Source organism: Macaca mulatta, chromosome 3, assembly GCF_049350105.2.
Source record: "Macaca mulatta isolate MMU2019108-1 chromosome 3, T2T-MMU8v2.0, whole genome shotgun sequence".
Classification (NCBI taxonomy): Eukaryota; Metazoa; Chordata; class Mammalia; order Primates; family Cercopithecidae; genus Macaca; species Macaca mulatta.
In genome coordinates this window covers 142,974,258-142,994,890 of record NC_133408.1, presented here as the reverse complement: position 1 = coordinate 142,994,890, position 20,633 = coordinate 142,974,258, and the positions used below count along the sequence as shown (strand labels likewise).

The following is a 20,633-nucleotide window of genomic DNA, read 5'->3' as shown; positions in this document are numbered from 1 at the left end:
TGCAGTGAGCCGAGGTTGTGCCACTACACTCCACCCTGGCAACAGATACTCTGTCTCAAAAAAAAAAAAAGAAATGACCACATGTGGCTACTGGCTCCACTATTGGACAACAGACACTTATCTGAACTCTTCTGGTGGCCTTTGTGGGTCTCAGACTGACACCAGACATCTTTTCCCCACCTCCGGAAAGGGCATTTTAATTAGGATATTTCAGCATTTCAGCTTCCATTTAAAAGCTGTAAGAAGAACCAAAACTTCAGAGAGGGAGTGGGATGGAGCTATAGGTATGTAGTGGTTTAGTTGACTTATTTGAATGCTTATTTTCTTGATCTTCCCATAGTAATTATCAAAAGAATAAAACCGACTTATGCCCGTCCTCTTATTCAGGTCTCCTAAAAGCCCCCTCCATGTGTCTTCTCCCATTCAGCTTGCAGGTTGTTTGGCCTCATTAATGATTCTGCTGGTCATATTAGCAACTGGATTCCTCTTTGAATCATTGCCCCAGGTGTGTATAATGTGGACTTGGGTGAAGTTTTTTTCATGTGTAGAGATTTTGCTATTTTATTTGTTTATGTTTTTATGGCTATATTAGGGTTATTTACTGTAACCCTCACAGGATGGCATGAGAAAGGGCCAAGGCTAGGACCAAGATCCTGCTCTGTAACCTACTGACAGCTGCCTGCAGGAACTGGGGAAAGCCATCTTAACTCCTCTGAGTCTCAGTTTCCTTATCTGCAGCGTCAGAGTTTGGACTGGCTGATCTTGAACGTCCCTTCTCTCTTTGACCTTCTATGACCTTATACTTTCATAAAAAAATCTGAGGTGGCCTATACTCATAAGATAGTTACATGATGATACATTTAATCTAGTAGAGATCAGAAACCATATAGAGTAGAGACGATCATAATGTAGAAAGACCATAGGTGAAATAATTCCTTGAGTACCAAGTTTAATTCTGAACCTCTTGGCCACCATGCAGGTTTGCTATTAGGATATCAGACTGATTTCCGGCCGGGTGTGGTGGTTCACACCTGCAATTGGCATTTTGAGAGACCGAGGCGGGCGGATCACCTGCAGTTAGGAGTTCAAGACCATCCTGGCCAATATGGTGAAACCCTGTCTCTACTAGAAATACAAAAATTAACTGAGTGTGGTGGCATGTGCTTGTTGTCTCAGCTACTCTACTCAGAAGGCTGAGGCAGGAGAATTGTTTGAACCTGGGAGGCAGAGGTTGCAGTGAGCCAAGATTGCACTACTGCCGGGCGCGGTGGCTCAAGCCTGTAATCCCAGCACTTTGGGAGGCCGAGACGGGTGGATCACGAGGTCAGGAGATCGAGACCATCCTGGCTAACACGGTGAAACCCCGTCTCTACTAAAAAATAGAAAAAACTAGCCGGGTGAGGTGGCGGGCGCCTGTAGTCCCAGCTACTTGGGAAGCTGAGGCAGGAGAATGGCGTGAACCCAGGAGGCGGAGCTTGCAGTGAGCTGAGATCCAGCCACTGCACTCCAGCCTGGGCCACTGAGGGAGACTCCGTCTCAAAAAAAAAAAAAAAAAAAGATTGCACTACTGCACTCCAGCCTGGGTGACAGAACAAGACTTCATCTCAAAAAAAAGAAAAAAGACTGATTTTCCAAGGCCCCTTTTAGCTAACCAGGTCCTGAAAATCCAAGTGTCCATGGCTTCAAAGCTACCATCAGTGCCATATAGGAAGTGAGTAGGGAGAAGACATGGGGAGGACAGCAGGAGGACAGTGAGGAACCAGCAAAGGGTACTCTGTGGACACAAGAGGAGAGGCATGGGGGATGTGCTCTGTTTCAGGCTGTGCTGTCCGCCATTGTGATTGTCAACCTGAAGGGAATGTTTATGCAGTTCTCAGATCTCCCCTTTTTCTGGAGAACCAGCAAAATAGAGCTGGTAAGTAACAAAGGTGATGGCTATGTTAATATGTCATAGAGCAAATATGATTATGCTAAGAAAAATGTGAGAAAGATAAGTTAATGCAGTTGTTATGTGCAGTATCCAGTTAGGCAAGGTAAAAGTAGCATGTGTGTGTGCACAGTTAGTTGTGTGTTTGCCTCTTGTGGGATGTTTAACATGGTTCTTCATCAAGCTTTCTGTCTTTTGCTTAGACCATCTGGCTTACCACTTTTGTGTCCTCCTTGTTCCTGGGATTGGACTATGGTTTGATCACCGCTGTGATCATTGCTCTGCTGACTGTGATTTACAGAACACAGAGGTGAGTGCCCAGATTTGAATGGGTGTGAGTATCCCGGCAGAGATTACAATGTTGACTTTGAGTGTAGACCAAAGTTTAAGTTGGTAAAAGTGGAGCCCTTTGATGATTTCTAGTTAGTATGAGAGGGAGTTGTAGCACTCATGTAGACTAAATGAACAAAATGCCAATTAAAAAATTCCATATACTTTTGCCAAATGCTCTACTGTGTCACAATTTATGCTCCCATCAATGGTTATGTTAAAAGAGCCTAATTTCCATCATTGTTTCTGCCATTCCCGGTCTAGTGCTATGCAGGTTTATTTACCCTCTTGCAGTTTGTTTTGGCACCAGGTACTGACATGGGTTTCAATGACATGAAGCAAACTCTGACACCAAGTTATCATTTGCAGTCCTTCCATTGTCCTTTCCTCCACCCTGAACCACTATCCCTGTTATCTCTTCTCCCTAGTAGGAAGCTGAGCCCACTAGGGAAAGTATAAAATAACTTTTGAAAAAATATGGTTGGGCACAGTGGCTCATGCCTGTAATCCCAGCACTTTTGGAGGCCAAGGCAGGCAGAACATTTGAGGTCAGGAGTTCAAAACCAGCCTGACAAACATGGTAAAACCCCATCTCCACTAAAAATACAAAAAAAATTAGCCAGGTGTGGTGGCGTGCACCTGAAATCCCAGCTACTTGGGAGGCTGAGGCAGGAGAATTGCTTGAACCCAGAAGGTGGAGGTTGCAGTGAGCCGAGATTGAGACACTGCACTCCAGCCTGGGCAACAGAGCAAGACTCCATCTAAAAATATATATATATATTTATGGGCTGGGCGTGGTAGCTCACACCTGTAATCCCAATTCCAGCACTTTGGAAGTCTGAGGTGGGAGGATCACTTGAAGCCAAGACCAGCCTGGGCAACATAGCAAAACTCTGTCTCTATCAAAAAAACAAAAACAAAAACTTTTTATGATAAATCACCATAAAGGTGAAAAGGAAACATTGTCATAGAAATAGCCTGGACTGGCCAGGTGCAGTGGCTTTTGCCTTGAATCCCAGCACTTTGGGAGGCTGAGGTGGGCAGATCCTGAGGCCAGCAGTTCGAGACCAGCCTGGCCAACATGGTGAAACCCCGTCTCTACTAAAAATACAAAAAATTAGCTGAGTGTGGGGGCGTGCACCTGTAATCTCAGCTACTCAGGAGGCTGAGGCAGGAGAATTGCTTGAATCCGGAAGGCGGAGGTTGCAGTGAGTCGAGTTCGTGCCATTGTACTCCATCCTGGGCAACAAGAGCAAAACTCCATCTCAAAAAAAGTTTAAAAATAAAATAGAAATAGCCTGGACTTTAGTCAGGTCCTGGCAGTACCTCTGTAAGCTCTGTGATTTTGCATACCTCTCAGAGCCTGTTTCTGCATCTATAAAATGGGACTAATACTTTCTACCTCATATAGTTACAATAAGGTTTAAATGACAAGGCCTACAAACAGCCAGCACAGTGCCTGAAAAGTGCCACACACTCTCCCAATGCCAGTGCCCTTCCCGCTTTCACACAGGGAAATGAAAATGAAGCTAGTGTGTTTTGCCTGTGGTTGCAAATCACATGAAATCTTCAAGTTGTGACTGCGGTGTGTTGAAAGGGCACTTTATGAGGATGTTGACCCCTTATCTGCAGGATGTCAGGATGCTCCCTACCCTCAAGGGTGGGAAATGAGCTCTTTCATCATCACAAATGACATAACAGAAAAATGTTAAGAATATGTGGGATTCTAAACTCAAGATAAGAATTTAACTACTTTTAATAACAAGTTCCAATACTGTTGCCCATATTTATCTAAAAGAAGTGTTTCCCATTTTTATAAAGAACACTATTAGTATATATAAGAGTTCTTTATCTCAGAACTCTGGTGAACATTATGGTTTTAAAATATCTGTAACTTTTGGCCAAGTGTGGTGTCTCACTCCTGTAATCCCAGGACTTTGGGAGGCTGAGGCAGGCAGATCAGTTGAGGTCAGGAGTTCGAGACCAGCTTGGGCAACATGGTGAACCCTCATCTCTACTAAAATTACAAAAGTCAGCCAGGCGTGGTGGCGGGCACTGCAGTTTGGGCTGGGCACAGTGGCTCACACCTATAATCCAAGCACTTTGGGAGACTGAGACAGGTGGATCATTTGAAGTCAGGTGTTCAAAACCAGCCTAGCCAACATGGTGAAACCCCGTCTCTACTAAAAATACAAAAAAAGTAGCTAGGTGTGTTGGCGCACACCTGTAATCCCAGCTACTGAGGAGGCTGAGGCAGGAGAATAGCTTAAACCTGAGAGACTGAGGTTGCAGTGAGCCAAGATCACACCACTACACTCCAGCCTGGATGAAAGAGTAAGAGCCCATCTCAAAAAAAACTAAAAAAACTCCAGTTTGGGCAATCTGGTAAAACCCCATCCATACCAAAAGTACAAAATATTAACCAGGCATGGTGGTGCACACTGTGGTCCCAGCTACTTGGAGGGCTGAGGTGGAAGGCTCACTTGAGCCTGGGGGGCAGAGGTTGCAGTGGCAGGTGTACTGGGGAGGTGTACTGCCACCATGCCCAGCTAATTTTTTGTAATTTTTGTAGAGATGGGGTTCCACCATCTTGGCCAGGCTGGTCTTGAACTCCTGACCTCGTGATCCACCTGCCTCAGCCTCCCAAAGTGCTGGGATTAGAGGCGTGAGCCACCGCTCCTGGCCTCAATCAGCATTTCATAATCCATCTTCAAAAAATTAGAATATAGGCCAAACACAGTGGCTCATCTCATGCCCCTAATCCCAGCAATTTGGGAGGCCAAGGCAGGAGGATTGCTTGGGGCCAGGAGTTTGAGACCCGCCTGGACAACATAATGAGACCCTGCCTCTACCAAAAAAAAAAATTATTTTTTATGTTATTATTTTTAGAGACAGAGTTTTACTTTGCCACATGGGCTGCAGTGCAGTCGCACGGTCACAGCTCACTGCGACCTTGAATTCCTGGGCTCAAGGGATCCTCCCATCTCAGCCTCCCATGATGGGCACACACCATCACACCTGGCTAATTTTTAAATTTTTTGTAGAGATGGGGTCTCACCATCATGCTGAGGCTAGTCTTGAACTCCTGGGTTCAAGTGTTCCTCCCACCTCAGCCTCCCAAAGTGCTGGGATTACAGGTGTCAGACTTTGCACCCAACCTACAAAATTTTTTTTTTAATTTGCGAGTTTGTAGCGGTGCACACCTATAGTCCCAGCTACTCAGGAGGCTGAGGCACAAGGATCACTGGAGCCTAGGAGTTCAAGGCTACAGTGAGCCATGATCAGGCCACTGCATTCCAGCGTGGGCCACAGAACAAGATCCCATCTCTAAAAAAGAAATAAGCAAATAATAAAACAAAAGTAAATTTTTAAAGCTTAGAATACACAGTTATGAGTGCCTCAACAGGTGTAAGCAAGGTACAGTGTGATAAGCATAAGAAATGCCAAATAAAACCCCATGGGATTTCATTAAAAGAGACTTTCTTGCTCTTGGTGTCATTAGGGAAGTAGTGAGGACTTGGCCTTCACTGGGAGCAATAGTATTGCAGAAATGGTGTGCCAGGGCACTGCAGATCATCAGGAAGGCCTGTTCATCTTCTACATTTGAAATCCTCATCCTTTGAGGCCCAGTCAGGGACCTCAACTTCCCCTGGGTACCCACAGCAATGCTCTGATCCTTCCCCAGCACCTTGCATGTGTCCATCTCAGCTAGTTGTGTACTTGTGATCCATGTGCCTATCCCCTGCTCTGCCTCCCCTGCGGCACTGGATTGCAACACATGGACGGCACTTTGAGTCTCTTAGAGGTTTTCTCATAATCGCAAACTCAGCTGAGAGCCTTGGCTCCTTATCTACAGTATCAGTCCTCAGAACCATATTTGTCCACAGATATCACTAGACTGTGAGCGTCTTGTCTGTAAAAGTGATGTTCCTGGAGTCTAGTACCAGGCACATCATTTGTGTTCTCTGAATGCTTATGGAGGGAATCTATACAGCAAAACAGCTAACACTTGTGTGGTATATTCTAATTTACAAAGTACTTTGACATTCATGCTAAGAAGCACCAGGACATAGTAGCAAAACTGTGGAATGTCAAATCAAAGACCTTGAGCCATATTCTGGCTCTGCCAAGCTTTCTCACCTTGAACAACTCACCTAATCCCACTGAGCCTCAATTGCTCATTTACATGACGGCAGGATTGTTAATAATGTTAACTATTATTATAATATTAATTATTAATAGTGCCCAGTAGCATTGTTCAAAGGATAGAATAACAGGTGTTCAAGATGTATCTGTCGTTATTACAGTGTCTAATTTGAGCCAGATGGTCCTACAAAGAGTTAGGAATTAGGAGTGGGCACAGTGGCTCATGCCTGTCTGTAATCCTGACCCTTTGGGAGGCTGAGGTTGGTAGATGACTTGAAGTCAGGAGTTCGAGACCAGCCTGGCCAACATGATGAAACCCCGTCTCTATTAAAAATACAAAAATTAGCCAGGCGTGGTGGCGCACACCTGTAATCCCAACTACTTGGTAGGCTGAGTCAGGAGAATTACTTGAACCCGGGAGGCAGAGGTTGCAGTGAGCCAAGATTGCACCACTGCACTCCAGTCTGGGCAACAGAGTAAGACTCTGCCTCAAAAAAAAAAAAAAAAAAAAAATAGGACTCTCAAAAAATAATATTTAAAATCCATTCAGACTAAATTAAGAAAACTTCTATGCTAATTTGAGATTTTCATTTTCTCCCCACGCCCTCAATTGACTACTCCCCTACCATGAGTCAGTGATTCTTGCTAATAACAAACAAAAATTCCCTCTCCTACTTTAGAGTTAGAGCAGAAAGACAGTTCTGTCTACTGAGTGGCATGAGGAGAACTTGTGTTACATATATCCCTGGCATAACTTGAACTCTGCGATATTCAGAGTTGCCTCCACCTCTAAATGCCTGAGTCTTTTGTCCTGACCAGATCATATTTGTGGTATGTTGTTGCAGGGAGGGGAGGTATAGGGTGTGTGATATGCATTGTGTATGTGGTATGAGGTATACGTGATGTGTGTGTGTGTGATGTTATATGTGAGGTGTATGTGATACGTGTATAAGTGCATGATGTGTATGTATGTGTATTGTGTGTGTGTATGCATGTGTGTGGTGTGTATTGTGTCTCGCATGAAGGTTGTATATGCAGGTGTGTGTGTGTATGTATGTGGGATGAAGGTTGTATATGCAGGTGTGTATATGTGTATGTATGTGGGGGGGTGTGTGTGTGGTAAGAGGGATATATGGTATGTGTATTGTGTATGGTATTGTGTGACATGTAGTGTGGGGGGTATGTATGCATGTGTGTGCATGTATGTGTATTGCCTGTGTAGTGTGTGCATGTGTGTGGTGTGTACACATGTATGTGTGTGGTGTGTGTATTATATATTGCATGTGTGGTGTGTATGCATGTGTGTGTATATGTATGTAGGGGTGTGTGTGGTGTGAGGTATATAGTATGTGTGTATTGTGTATGGTATTGTGTGTGCCATGTAGTATGTGTGTGTTTTGTATGCATGTGTGGATGTGTATGCATGGTATATGGTGTGATTGTGTATATTGTGTATGTCTGGTGTGTGTGTATTGTGTGTCTTTGTGGTGTGTATGCATTATGTGTAAGTATTTGTATTGTGCATGTGTGTGGGGTGTGTATGCATTGTGTGTATGTATGTGTGTGGTGTACATGCATTATGTATAGATGTGTGTATTGTGTATGTATGGTATGTGGGGTGTGTATACATTGTGTGTGTATTGTGTATGTGTGTGGTATGAGGTGCATGTGGTATGTGTGTATTGCACATGTGTGGTATGTATATGCATGGTGTGTATGCATGTGGGGTGTGTGCATTGTGTAGTATATCTGTGGTGTGTATGATGTGTATATGTGTAATATATTGTGTGTATATTGTGTGTGATATGAGGTATGTATGTATGGTGTGTGTACATTGTATGTGTGTGTATGCATGTGGGAGGTATTGTGTATTATACATGTGGTATGTATGCATGTGTGTATATGTGTAGTATATCATGTAATTGTGTATTCTGTATGTGTGGTGTGTGTTTATTGTGTGTATATATGTGTGTGGTATGTATGCATTGTAAGTGTGTGTATTGTGTATGTGTGTGGTGTGTGAGGTAGGTATTGGGATGCATATGTGTAGTATGAGATGTACATGGTGTGTGCGTATCATGTGTGGTATGTATGTGTGTGTGTGGCATGTGATGTGTATGTGGTGTGATGTGTGTGGGGTGTGTTAGGCTTGGAATGGCACTGGGGACATAATATGTAAGGATCAAGCATTCCCAAATGCACTAGCAAACCCCAACCTGACGCAAACATACACAACCTCCTGTTGAAATCACACGCTGTGCCTCAACACAATGGTATTTAACACTCTCTGTCTTCAGTCCGAGCTACAAAGTCCTTGGACAGCTTCCTGAAACTGATGTGTATATTGATATAGACGCATATGAGGAGGTAGGACCTTTTTCTATCATTTAAAAAGGTTGTAAGCATGTGATGTGCTTGGCTAAGTACCATTTTTACCCAGGACAAAAAGTAGGGGTAAGGTGGGAGACATAGTGGTCAAAGTGAAAAGTCTGAGCTTTGATCTACTGTATGGATTCAATTTTATAATTTATACTATGCATTAACTACTCAATTTCCAATATTTATTTTTCCTCATTTTTTAATGGGAATAAGTATATATTGTGGAAATTAAAGTATATATTTATACAGTATTGAAACTGAAAGGATGGTTTGTGTGTGCATGGTTTTTTTCTGATGAATGTAAACCAGTGGTAAAATAATTTTAACCATGTAAAATGTAGGTGGTGGGGCTGTGGAATTCTCCCACTTCATTTTAATGGTTAAAATTATGGCTTCAGACTTCCTTGATTTTGAATGTTCTTTTCTTCTGTGGAATCTCAAAGATTTTTACAAAATATTTTAAAACTAGTTTTGTCTGTCTGTCTTGTCTTATGCTTGGGAAGAAATTCTCAGACTCACGCTAAGGTAGTAGAAAATGAGGAAACAAAATTCACTCTAAGGTAAAGGTGTTAGAATTGCTATTTTTTTCCTCGATCCAAAGAATTATATGCAGGATTACTTGTTTCCAGCCTGCCTCCCAGAGTTCCACGAGGGTTCTTGATAAAATATTCACTCAGTTTCACTTGTGTCCATTTAGGATCCTTCCTGTGTCTGTGAATCAAACCAGTGTAAACCTCTGTTCACTTTATTTGCCTGCCTCTCACAGTCTGGGCAGCAGCCTTCCATCTCCTATCCATTTTCTTTTCTGTTTTTGAGTATTTTTCAGTTTCTTCTTTGTGTTTAATGGTAAAAATAAAACAAAGACTGACTTTTAAAACAAATGGAAAGATGCGCATGTTTAAAAGGTCTCTGTCAGTTCTGTTCAGAGCATGAGTAGATAAGAGTGACTTCTTTTTTTATCTTTGTGTGTGTGTGTGTGTGTGTGTGCGTGCTAGAGTGACACTATTTTAGCTAAGCCCTGAAAAGGAGACCTTAGCAACTTCTGCATTCATTTTCTATTTGGAGTGGGGAGGCTATGCAGTTTTCATTCTGAAATATTTCCATGTGTTAAATTCAGCAATATTTTACTCTTCAGGTGAAAGAAATTCCTGGAATAAAAATATTTCAAATAAATGCACCAATTTACTATGCAAATAGTGACTTGTATAGCAATGCATTAAAACGAAAGGTGAGTCATGAGAAGTTGATTATTTCTGAGGGTGGGATTTGTGGGTTGACAGGGATATAAGGATCACTAGAATACCCTTGTATATACTATTTCATTTTCACTTTGTTTCTCCCTTTTATTGTAGTAAAAGATACATAACATAAAATACACTATTTTAAGCATTTTCAAAATATACAGTCCAGTGGGTGGCATTAAGTACATAAACATTGTGCAGCCATCACCATTGTTCATTCTCTCTTATCATATATATATATATAACTTTCCAAAAAAAATTTAAGAAAAAGTGAGAAAATAAGTTTAGGTTTCTTACTCCTGGGATCATATAGATTCCTATGGTCATATTTAGAACTCAACCCTACACCACCCAGTATATAGGAAAACCTCCCTATCAACCCACAGAGTGTCTTAAATATAACAACCTAACAGATCTGAGCCTGATAAAGACTGCTCTAAAAATTATCTTTAATACTTTAGCTTCTGGTTGTCTTGAATAAAGACTGAGAATAAGAAAGGCTACTAATGCCTCTGAGGGAAAAGCAGTGCAAGGGTTGGGGTGATAACCTGACACAGAAAGCAGTTAAATGGGGAGATTTGAAAGGGAGTGGCATTGGGGTGGGTCTCTGAGCGCCATGAAGTGATTTTGCTTATGTTGCTCTTCTGTAAAGACTGGAGTGAACCCAGCAGTCATCATGGGAGCAAGGAGAAAGGCCATGCGGAAGTATGCTAAGGAAGTCGGAAATGCAAATATGGCCAACGCGACTGTTGTCAAAGCGGTGAGTGGTCTTTTCATTAAAATATTCCCTTCTGTCTTGTTCTTCAGTGACCTCCATCTTTACTCATGACTGAAGTTTAAACACAGTATGAAGTTACTAAAAGAGGAAGGTTTAGAAACCACCTAAGTATCCTCTATATTTTATAGGCACCTGATAAGGTCAGTTATGAGGATGTTTCTGAAAAAAGAAAGGAAACATCATTTGAAAAAATAAAAATTAGGCAGTACTTTAACAGATTTTACCATTAGCACTTTGTCGTAGATTGATTCAGCTGATAGTTTAAAAAGCTCAAAGGCTGGCTTTTGCTGTTCAGGCATGCTAATGTGTGAGCCGTCGTACTAAAGTTAATGGAACTATTTTAGAAGTTAGCGGCAAATGGATAGATAACTGAGGAGAGTGGATTTTGTTGGACAAGAAAAAAAAGAGGAGGAGAAGGAAAAAGAGAAAATAAATTGAGTTAAAATGGAAAGTTATACATACATCCTTTTTTTGTTCAGTTACAAGGCTGGAATATGACAAATATTTTACAAGGGGTCTGGTAGAGTCAGTAGCTTAAGAATACAAGGGGTAGATTTTCCATTATAAATCTTTCTCACAACCAGAAATGTGAGTTGTTCATAGAATTCTGATTTGGTTTAATTTTTGACACAGGATGCAGAAGTAGATGGAGAAGATGCTACCAAGCGGGAAGAAGAGGATGGTGAAGTAAAATATCCCCCAGTAGTGATCAAAAGCACGTTTCCTGAGGAAATGCAAAGATTTATGCCCCCAGGGGATAACATCCACACTGTCATTTTGGATTTCACTCAAGTCAATTTTATTGATTCTGTTGGAGTGAAAACTCTGGCAGGGGTAAGCATCCTCTTGAATGAGTCATTTAACACCTCTATGTCCAATGTCATACTATCAGCAAAATCAGGGAGGTGGACTAGGCTTTCTTCTCAACTCTTAAAATTCTCTTCTGTTGCCGTTTATCACCTTTTGATTATGGAAAATTTCAAAAATATATAGAAGTAAAGATTTTAGTATATTGAACCCCCATGAACTATCACTCAGCTTCAACAATTATCAACTTATGGTCAATCTGGTTTCCTTTATAGCTGATATCCACTTTCTCTTCTTTTATTTTGAAACACATCCCAGTCATAACATCATCTGTAAATATTTTAATATCTATTGCTACAAGAATATTCGTTTTAGAAAACATTGCTGTAATATGCTGGGCTACTCAGGAGGCTGAAGCAGGAGGATTGCTGAGCTCAGGAGTTCAAGACCAGCATGAGTAAAATAGTGAGATGCTGTCTCTTAAAAAAAATTGTTATAGTTTTAAAATTATAATATTTTTAAGTTAATATAATAGTTTTATTATACTTAAGTAAAATTTAACAGTATTTTTGCTACCCCTTATTATCACTGCCCATATAAAAAGCAAAAGAAATACAAAATTATTTTTAATTGATTAGCTCAAAATACATCATTATTGAAGCAAAGCAGCTCAAGTGAATGAATTAGAGTGTCTTCTATCACTGAAAAACAATGGTAAAAAGAGACTTTCATCTGGCACAGAGTAAAGAGAAACTAAACTTTATTTCAACATTATTACAGATTGTAAAAGAATATGGAGACGTTGGTATATATGTATACTTAGCAGGATGCAGTGGTGAGTATACCTCTAAGATGGGGTGAAGCTTAATATTTCAGTTTTGTTTCTCTTATTTAAACAATTGCACTTGGAAATGTCCTGAATTTTAATTATTTTATAAAAATGAAAATTATTCCTCTGAAAAATCACTCTAAAGCCAGCTTTGAAATTAGCCACATGGAGGCATTCATATTACAAGTTACTTGTGACAACCCTCCTGAACTGGAGTTGGAGGAAAGGAGCCAAGAAGCCATCGTTTATTCTAATATTAATGGCTGCTATAAATATAGTAATTATAATATATACATTACTACAGTAACAATTATCTAATGACTGCCATAAACAGTTACATATAATCATTCAGGTTGCTTGTTTCTCTGTCCAATGGTTTGGGAATACTTTGCCTGCTATTTTTGTTTTATATTACGTTTTGATTAAAACAGTGCTTGAGGCCGGGTGTGGTGGCTCACACCTGTAATACCAGCATTTTGGGAGGCCAAGGCAGGTAGATTGCCTGAGCCTAGGAGTTCAAGACCAGCCTAGGCAACATGGCGAAACCCCGTCTACTAAAAATACAAAAATTAGCCAGACATGGTGGTGCATGCCTGTAATCCCAGCTACTCGGGAGGCTGAGGTGGGAGGGTGTCTTGAGTCTGGGAGGCAGAAGTTGCAGTGAGCCAACATCACGCCACTACACTCCAGCCTGGGCAAAGGAATGAGAACTTGTTTCCAAAAAAAAGAAAGAAAAAGAATTTTTTAAAAAGGAGCCAGGCATGGTGGCTCACACCTGTAATCCCGGCACTTTGGGAGGCTGAGGCAGGTGGATCACCTGAGGTCAGAAGATCTAGACCATCCTGGCTAATATGGTGAAACCCCGTCTCTACTAAAAATACAAACTATTAGCCTGGCTTGGTGGCACATGCCTTTAGTCCCAGCTACTTGGAAGACTGAGGCAGGAGAATCACTTGAACCTGGGAGGCGGAGGCTGCAGTGAGCCAAGATCACGTCACTGCCCTCCAGCCTGGGTGAGGAGTAAGACGCTGTCTCATAAAAAGGAAAAACAAAAAAAGTAAAACAGTGCTTGAGGCTGGGTGTGGTGGTCACGCCTATAATCCCAACACTTTGGGAGGCCAAGGTAGGAGGAGTTCAAGACCAGCCTGAGCAACATAGTGAGAGCCCATCTTTATTTAAAAGAAAAAAAAAATTAATAATAGAAAAAGTGCTTGAAAATGAAATCTGCATAAAGATGCCAGTTTTCACCTGTAAGATTACCAAAAATCAAAAATAAATGACAACATGCTCCATAGGCATATGGTGGGAAAACGGGCTTTCTCAGACTTTACTGATGGTAGCACAAAATGCAACAGCCCCTATGGAGGGCAGACTGATATTAGCTTTCAAAATTATAAGTGCATTTACCTTTCGACACAGAAAATCCAGCAACATGCTGCATATGTTCAAAGTGACACATGTATGTTGTTGATCATCACAGCATTGTTATAAAACAAAAGAAAAAACTCAAGTACCAAACAAAAGGGACTAGTTAAATAAACTGTGTACATCTATACAATAGAATATGATGTAGTGATAAAAAATTAAGCAAAAAGGGTTCAGAATTAGATATATATGTTATATTTATAACATTAATATATATATTTTTATTTCTCACTTTTCTTATCCCCAAAACAGCTTTTTATATATGTGTGTGTATATATATGTGTGTGTATGTATGTGTATATTTATATATGTTTATATTTATATGTGTGTATGTGGATATATATATATTTCCCATTTTTCTTATCCCCAAATATATAAAATATGCTGTTTTGGGGATAAGAAAAGTGAGAAATAATAATACGCATTTATTTATATTTACATAGAGAAATCCTGGAAGAACACACAAGAAAGTAGTTTCCTGGGATTGCGGGTATGATGGGTGGAGCCAGGAATTGGAGTGAAACTTTTCCTATAGCATTTTAATATTTAAACTATATGTGCTTGAACCCAGGAGGTGGAGGTTGCAGTGAGCTGAGATTACGCCACTGCACTCCAGCCTGGGTGACAGAGTGAGACTCAGTAACAAAAAAAAAGCACTATATGGAAGTGTTACCTTTTTTTAATTGTTGAAGACTGATACCCAGAGTGTGGACTAATTTTCTTTTCTTCTTTTAATAGCACAAGTTGTGAATGACCTCACTCGGAATAGATTTTTTGAAAATCCTGCCCTATGGGAGCTGCTGTTCCACAGCATTCATGATGCGGTTTTAGGCAGCCAACGTAGAGAGGCACTTGCTGAACAGGAAGCCTCGGCTGCCCCTCCCCAGGAGGACTTGGAGCCCAATGCCACTCCTGCCACTCCTGAGGCATAGATGAGGACCTCACCCTAGGATGGGGTTATAAGCCTCTCGTGAAGTTCATAATTTACACGTTTTAAATACTAGACACTAGATTTTTTTTTTTCCTAAGGGTAAATACTAGTAGTCGAGGCTTGATTTGGAGGGTGAATGACGCCTAGCAAGATGTATCATACTTGTGTTTTTTTAATTGAACATTTCAAAGATAAATTGGCCTGTTGCCTGCATTTATTATGGAGAGGCATTTCTGCTACATTTTAGTATTATCTTTGTAAGCTAAGCACTGAAAAATTTATTTCAGTTAAGTACTTTTAACCTATGAATAGGATATGCTGTCGCCAGATAATTAGTGGTTCTTTGTTTTTGTACTTGTTGGTCTACAGACTGTCTATAACTAGTTATGTAACAGAAGAAAGAAACTGCAATTTTCTAGAAGTTCTTGTTTTAAAATAACCTTTTATTTATTATAGAAGCAATATAAATGCATTGAGGACATTTTTGAAAAAATAGACAAGCAAAAATAAGAAGATAAAACATTGTATTTCCACCAGAGATTACCACTGTTAACATCTTAATGTCCTTCCAGATCTTTTTCCATGCATATACATTTACATTTTTAACCAAAGTAAGACCACATCTATAGTGTTTTATAACCGATTTTTCTTTAATCAACAATCTCCACTTTCTCATTCCAGCACATTTTTTTGCCTTAGACCATATTTAAATTTCCCCAATTGTCCCCAAATTTGCAGTTGGTTTGTGCAAACTGATATTCATTCTATGACCTTACGTTGCAACTGGTCATGTCCTTTAAAGTCCCTTACGTCTATTTTAATCTAGCACGGTTCCTTTTTTATGACATTGACTTGTTAAAGAGACTGGGGCAGCTGTCCTGTAGAATCCTGTCTTGTGAATTTGCCTAGTTGCTTTTTCATGGTGTTGTTTAACTTATTTTTATATTGCCTTTACTACCTGCAATCTGAAAGTTATATCTAAAGCCTTTATAGATTCAAATTAGAGCATTTTGTGCTAGATTATATCATAGATAAGATACATGCTTCATATCGCATCACTTCAGAAAACACGTAATATCTAATTGATGTACCATTAACTAATCTAGTGATCTAAGCTAGATGAGTGGATCAGCATGAGTCTGATCCTCCAGTTAGATTTTCCCCTTTGTGACTACAGACTTATCTGTGTGGTATTCCTTTGGCATTGAATGAATGTCCAGTCCCCCACTAGCCATTTACCAGGAGTTTTAACATTGGGTGGTAATTCTTTGCTAAATCATTAACTTTATTAAGGTTTGTGAGTAGGTTGTCTAGTTCTTTCATTTGTTCTGCATTTATTAGTTGATTGTTCTATGTGAACTATAACTTTCCCTTCTCCACTTGAGCTGTTGGTCATCCTTACCCACCTATAGTTCTACTAGCAGGGCAGGTTGAATGCTTTATTATTTTCATTTAATTATGAACTTCAAAGTAAATAACTGGTTTATTAGATGGTGACAAATTAGTGGGGTTTTTTTAGAGTTCCCTTTTCTGGTGTGATGGTGGTCTTGTGAATTTTGAAAGTTTTAATGGGTTTCAATCCATTATGTTCTTTTTGATGCTCAAAGTGTCATGACTGTGGCCAGTATAAGTCCTTAAAAGCTTTGTTATTGTTGCTACACATGAAGTAGCATTAAAGACCATGTTTTTAAGAAAACTAACCCCCAGGTGTAACTTAAATCTTCCTTAGAAGTTCATAACAACTATCAGTTCATTACACATCAAACTCAATGTTCAGCCTAGGAATAAGCATAATGCTCATCATACTCATTCCACAGAAACATGGAATGTCAAAGGTTGGAGGAGGATACCTTTAAACCAATTTGTCACTTTCAGTTGTTTGTAACTATCAGCTCACTATAAATCAAAGCATAGGTATTAGCCAACCTGTCTAAAGCCTGCTCTGCTAAGAGTTCCTGCTGATAGTGAGTTTGTTTTTTCTTTAATATGTTGTCTTATTGACATCTTGTTATAGTTTTCATGAATAAGATACTGCCAGGAGAAAGTAGTCAGATCCCAGTGGAATTGTTAGCATGGCCTACTTGCAACCAAACCCTGTGTATGTGTTCATGTTAACTCCTATCAGGTTTCTCACTGTCTTTACTAATTTAATTCAAAATAAACTCCTCCTTTTAATCAAAACTTTAGCTAATTCTAGAGTGGAATTTAGATTTGCTTAGTTATTTCCTTTGCAATCATCACATGAGATCAGATACATCTGCATTCTGATACAGACTGCCTTCTGAAAGAGCATGTAGTTGTAGAACTTCAGCTTACACTAGAAACTTTTGTAAAAGAGCCCATATCATTTCAGCCATTTAAGTAGAATTTAAGGATTTTAAACTATGTTAAAATACTTTGGCCGGGCGCAGTGGCTCACACCTGTAATCCCAATACTTTGGGAGGTCGAGGCGGGCAGATCACGAGGTCAGGAGTTTGAGACCAGCCTGGCCATCATGGTGAAACCCTGTCTCTATTAAAAAATACAAAAGTGAGCTAGGCATGGTGGTGCACACCTGTAGTCCCAGCTACTCGGGAGGCTGAGGCAGGAGAATGGCTTGAACCTGGGAGGTGGAGGTTGCAGTGAGCTGAGATCAGCAGAAAATGAGTCTGCTGTCTTGTGTAGATGAAGAAAAGAGGGTAGCAAACCCAGCCTGGGTGTCAGAGCCAGGCTCCGTCTCAAAAAAAAAAAAAAAATTCATTGCACATTCTTTAGCACCAGCAGATACCGTGCTTGATAGATTGAAAGTAGTGTACAGGCTGGGCGTGGTGGCTCACACCTGTAATCCAGCACTTTGGGAGGCCGAGGCGGGCGGATCATGAGGTCAGGAGATCGAGACCATCCTGACTAACACGGTGAAACCCTGTCTCTACTAAAAATACAAAAAAATTAGCCGGGTGTGGTGGCGGGTGCCTGTAGTCCCAGCTACTCGAGAGACTGAGGCGGGAGAATGGCATGAACCCAGGAGGTGGAGCTTGCAGTGAGCAGAGATCGTGCCACTGCACTCCAGCCTGGGCAACAAGAGCGAGACTCCATCTAAAAAAAAAAAAAAAAAAAAGAAAGTAGTGTACAAAAAAAGGTATTTGTCTGTTACACATTTGTATTTAGCTTTACTGTTAAACTTTTAAACTGTTTTGAATAGAATTGTTATGTATATTAAAAGCACCAAGTCTTAAGGAGGGAAATATATTTTTGTTTTATCATTTTGCTTAGCATCTGAGAACGAGTGCATTTCAAAATACATTTCATCTGTATGTAAATATGTCAGAATGTTTTACTTAGAATTATTTCATACAGTGAAAATTTCCTGACCTTTTTTGTCTTACAGGCTTATCTCTGCCTTTCAAGGAAATAATGTGTAAGCCCACCTGTTCTTTCTGGGCCTTAATAGCTGCTACTGTATCTTCTATGTTTTTCCACCCTGATTCAAATTCAGGTTCATATGGTCCTATCAAAATGGGTATAATCTACATAATCTAAGGACTAGCCTTATTTTATGGCAATATATGGGAAAGCACTGTTTTGAAGAAGGTCCCGTAAAGAAAAGTCCTTTGACCTTCTCAAATCCTGTGCGGTATGACAGTGGTTGATCTCTGTCTCATGAATCAATGGAATATGTTTGAAAACGTTTGTGAAACAGGGCCCAGGAAATTCCAATCTATGTCTTAGACACTGACTCTGTATAAGTATATGGCAGCCGATAATGGGATCCCAATTGCCAATCTCATCTGCAGTGGAACCCGAGAAACTGTTAAGGGTATGGATCCTCTTCAAGCCCTGGAATAGCTCATTTTGTAGTTCGCAGGAAACATCTAAAACATCCACTCCGTGTGGTTTGATCCTGTGTCCTTACCTGTTTAGCAGAGAAAGACAGTACCAGCCTCTGAGTGTACACTTTTTGAGAAAATGAGTCTGCTGTCTTGTGTAGATGAAGAAAAGAGGGTAGCAAACCCAGTGAATCTGTCCTGGGGTGGGTGGGTGTGTTTTTGTGTGTGTTGGGGGGTGGGGGTGTGCCCTTGTGTGGGGATGAGGGAGGGAAGAGTATGTGGTGGGGAAGGCTCTATTATGTCTGCCCCTTTAAAGATAGTAAATCAATTTAAATTCTAAAATCAAACAGAACTTCCTCGGTGTGAGCCTGTATGCTTTACTGAGTGCAAAAAATGCTATTGGTCCTTTTTAGTGCACCTCACCCTTCAGGAGTGCCTTTAGGATTCAGGATGTTTGGATTCTTACTGTTCTGAATGCTCGTAAGTTTGAGAACTGTGAAAGTATTATGGAATTCTTCAAACCAAAATGCAGGCAATGGTTGTGAAGCCCCTCCAATCCCAACAACACAATGGTAAAAGCTAGCCCCACACCAGGTAATGTGCCTGCTTAGTGACTTGGATTTTATCAAGTCTGAGCATCTTAAAACTCCACCTGGTCTTTGAGAAAGGTGTACCAGGCTTTTCATTGTACTGGTATATTGCATTTCACTTTACCTAACAGATAAACCTCAGAAGCATCATGAAAATTGAGTTTTTTAATAAACCTAATCACATTTTAATGTTGTTTTTAAACGGGATTCTACAATATGTATTTCTAAGGTCATAAATCCTTCGTATTCTAACTTAGCACCCTGACACATATATATATGTGTGTGTGCATCTACACACATGTATATAGACACATCTATTTTAGGTGGAAGAAGTTATTGGTAAATGTCTGTTTCATCTTTTTAAGTAGGGTACAAACATGCTGACCTAGACAATGTTGATGCTACCTGCATAAATATGCCTTGACAGAAACACCCAAATTTTTCAAATAGTTGATTTTATATTTGATGTGTAGCCAATTAGATTTTCCTTATGGACCTAAATTAATTATCACAATAGTCACTCTGTATCGTTAGAACAGAGTATGCTCAATACTATCTAATTTGAGTTGTCTTTAATTGGTATATATGAGCATGTGGCCATGACAAAGTGGAAAGACTTGAGAGTGTGTTCTAAATGCATACATTTATTTAATCAAAACATTCAAAAACATACATCTTCAGTCATTTTCTTGAGTATATTTTATTGTAAGCATAACCTGAAAATAGTTTGGTCTATTTAATTCCTCAAGAAAGACTAGAGCAGGGTTTAAAAAGATGAATTTTTCTGATCAAGTTCATAAAAATGAAAAATCAAGAATGTTGGTTGGATTTTATAAAGGGCTTTAATTTCTTGAAAACTTTCATAATTTTCCATATTTCAGTGCAACACAGCATTTTCTAGGTTGTCAACTTTTTCTATTGTAAATTTAAAATGTGTCCAACTTTATTTTGCAACTTATTTATGAATATCGAACTTCAATAAAAATATTCATTATTGTGCTTTGGTCTTGGCATTGGGGGAAGGGGTAATTGTGGTAGAAGATAGGATTTGGTGGTGGTTACACAGGAGATAATTTTAAAAAGATCTGTTGAGGATTCTAATATAACCTTTATTTTTAAAATACCTAACTGTAGACCAGAAGCCTAACAGACATTTTACCAAAATTTTAAACTAATTTGTAAAATGAAAGTAATCACTTTTCTGTATGAAGCCAATTCCGGATTTTCTAAATTAGATCATATGTACACACATCTTTTTTTTTTTTTGTCTTTTTTACTACTCTTTCACCTCTGGCTGAACATTTTTCTTTCTGCTTTATTGTATTACTTTACTGCTCATTAAAATCACTAATTCTTCCTGATTAATTTGAAATCAAATTGCAATGCAAAACATATACATCCAATGTTTCTCTTACTTTAAAAAAGATTTGGCCAAAGCTTTTA

General features: G+C 39.8%; 1 protein-coding gene across 1 annotated transcript in view; it reads left to right on the top strand.

Moving 5' to 3' along the window:
* The window catches only part of SLC26A5 (solute carrier family 26 member 5), a 70,362-nt gene extending 53,383 nt beyond the window's left edge, over positions 1-16,979 (top strand). The window contains exons 12-20 of the mRNA XM_015134577.3: positions 428-505; positions 1,820-1,915; positions 2,131-2,237; positions 8,701-8,770; positions 9,918-10,010; positions 10,676-10,783; positions 11,435-11,635; positions 12,389-12,443; positions 14,601-16,979. Of these exons, the coding sequence (XP_014990063.2) occupies positions 428-505; positions 1,820-1,915; positions 2,131-2,237; positions 8,701-8,770; positions 9,918-10,010; positions 10,676-10,783; positions 11,435-11,635; positions 12,389-12,443; positions 14,601-14,794 (1,002 nt within the window). The 3' untranslated portion in view covers positions 14,795-16,979. The remainder of the gene's footprint in view (positions 1-427; positions 506-1,819; positions 1,916-2,130; positions 2,238-8,700; positions 8,771-9,917; positions 10,011-10,675; positions 10,784-11,434; positions 11,636-12,388; positions 12,444-14,600) is intronic.
* The last annotated feature ends 3,654 nt before the right edge of the window (positions 16,980-20,633 follow it).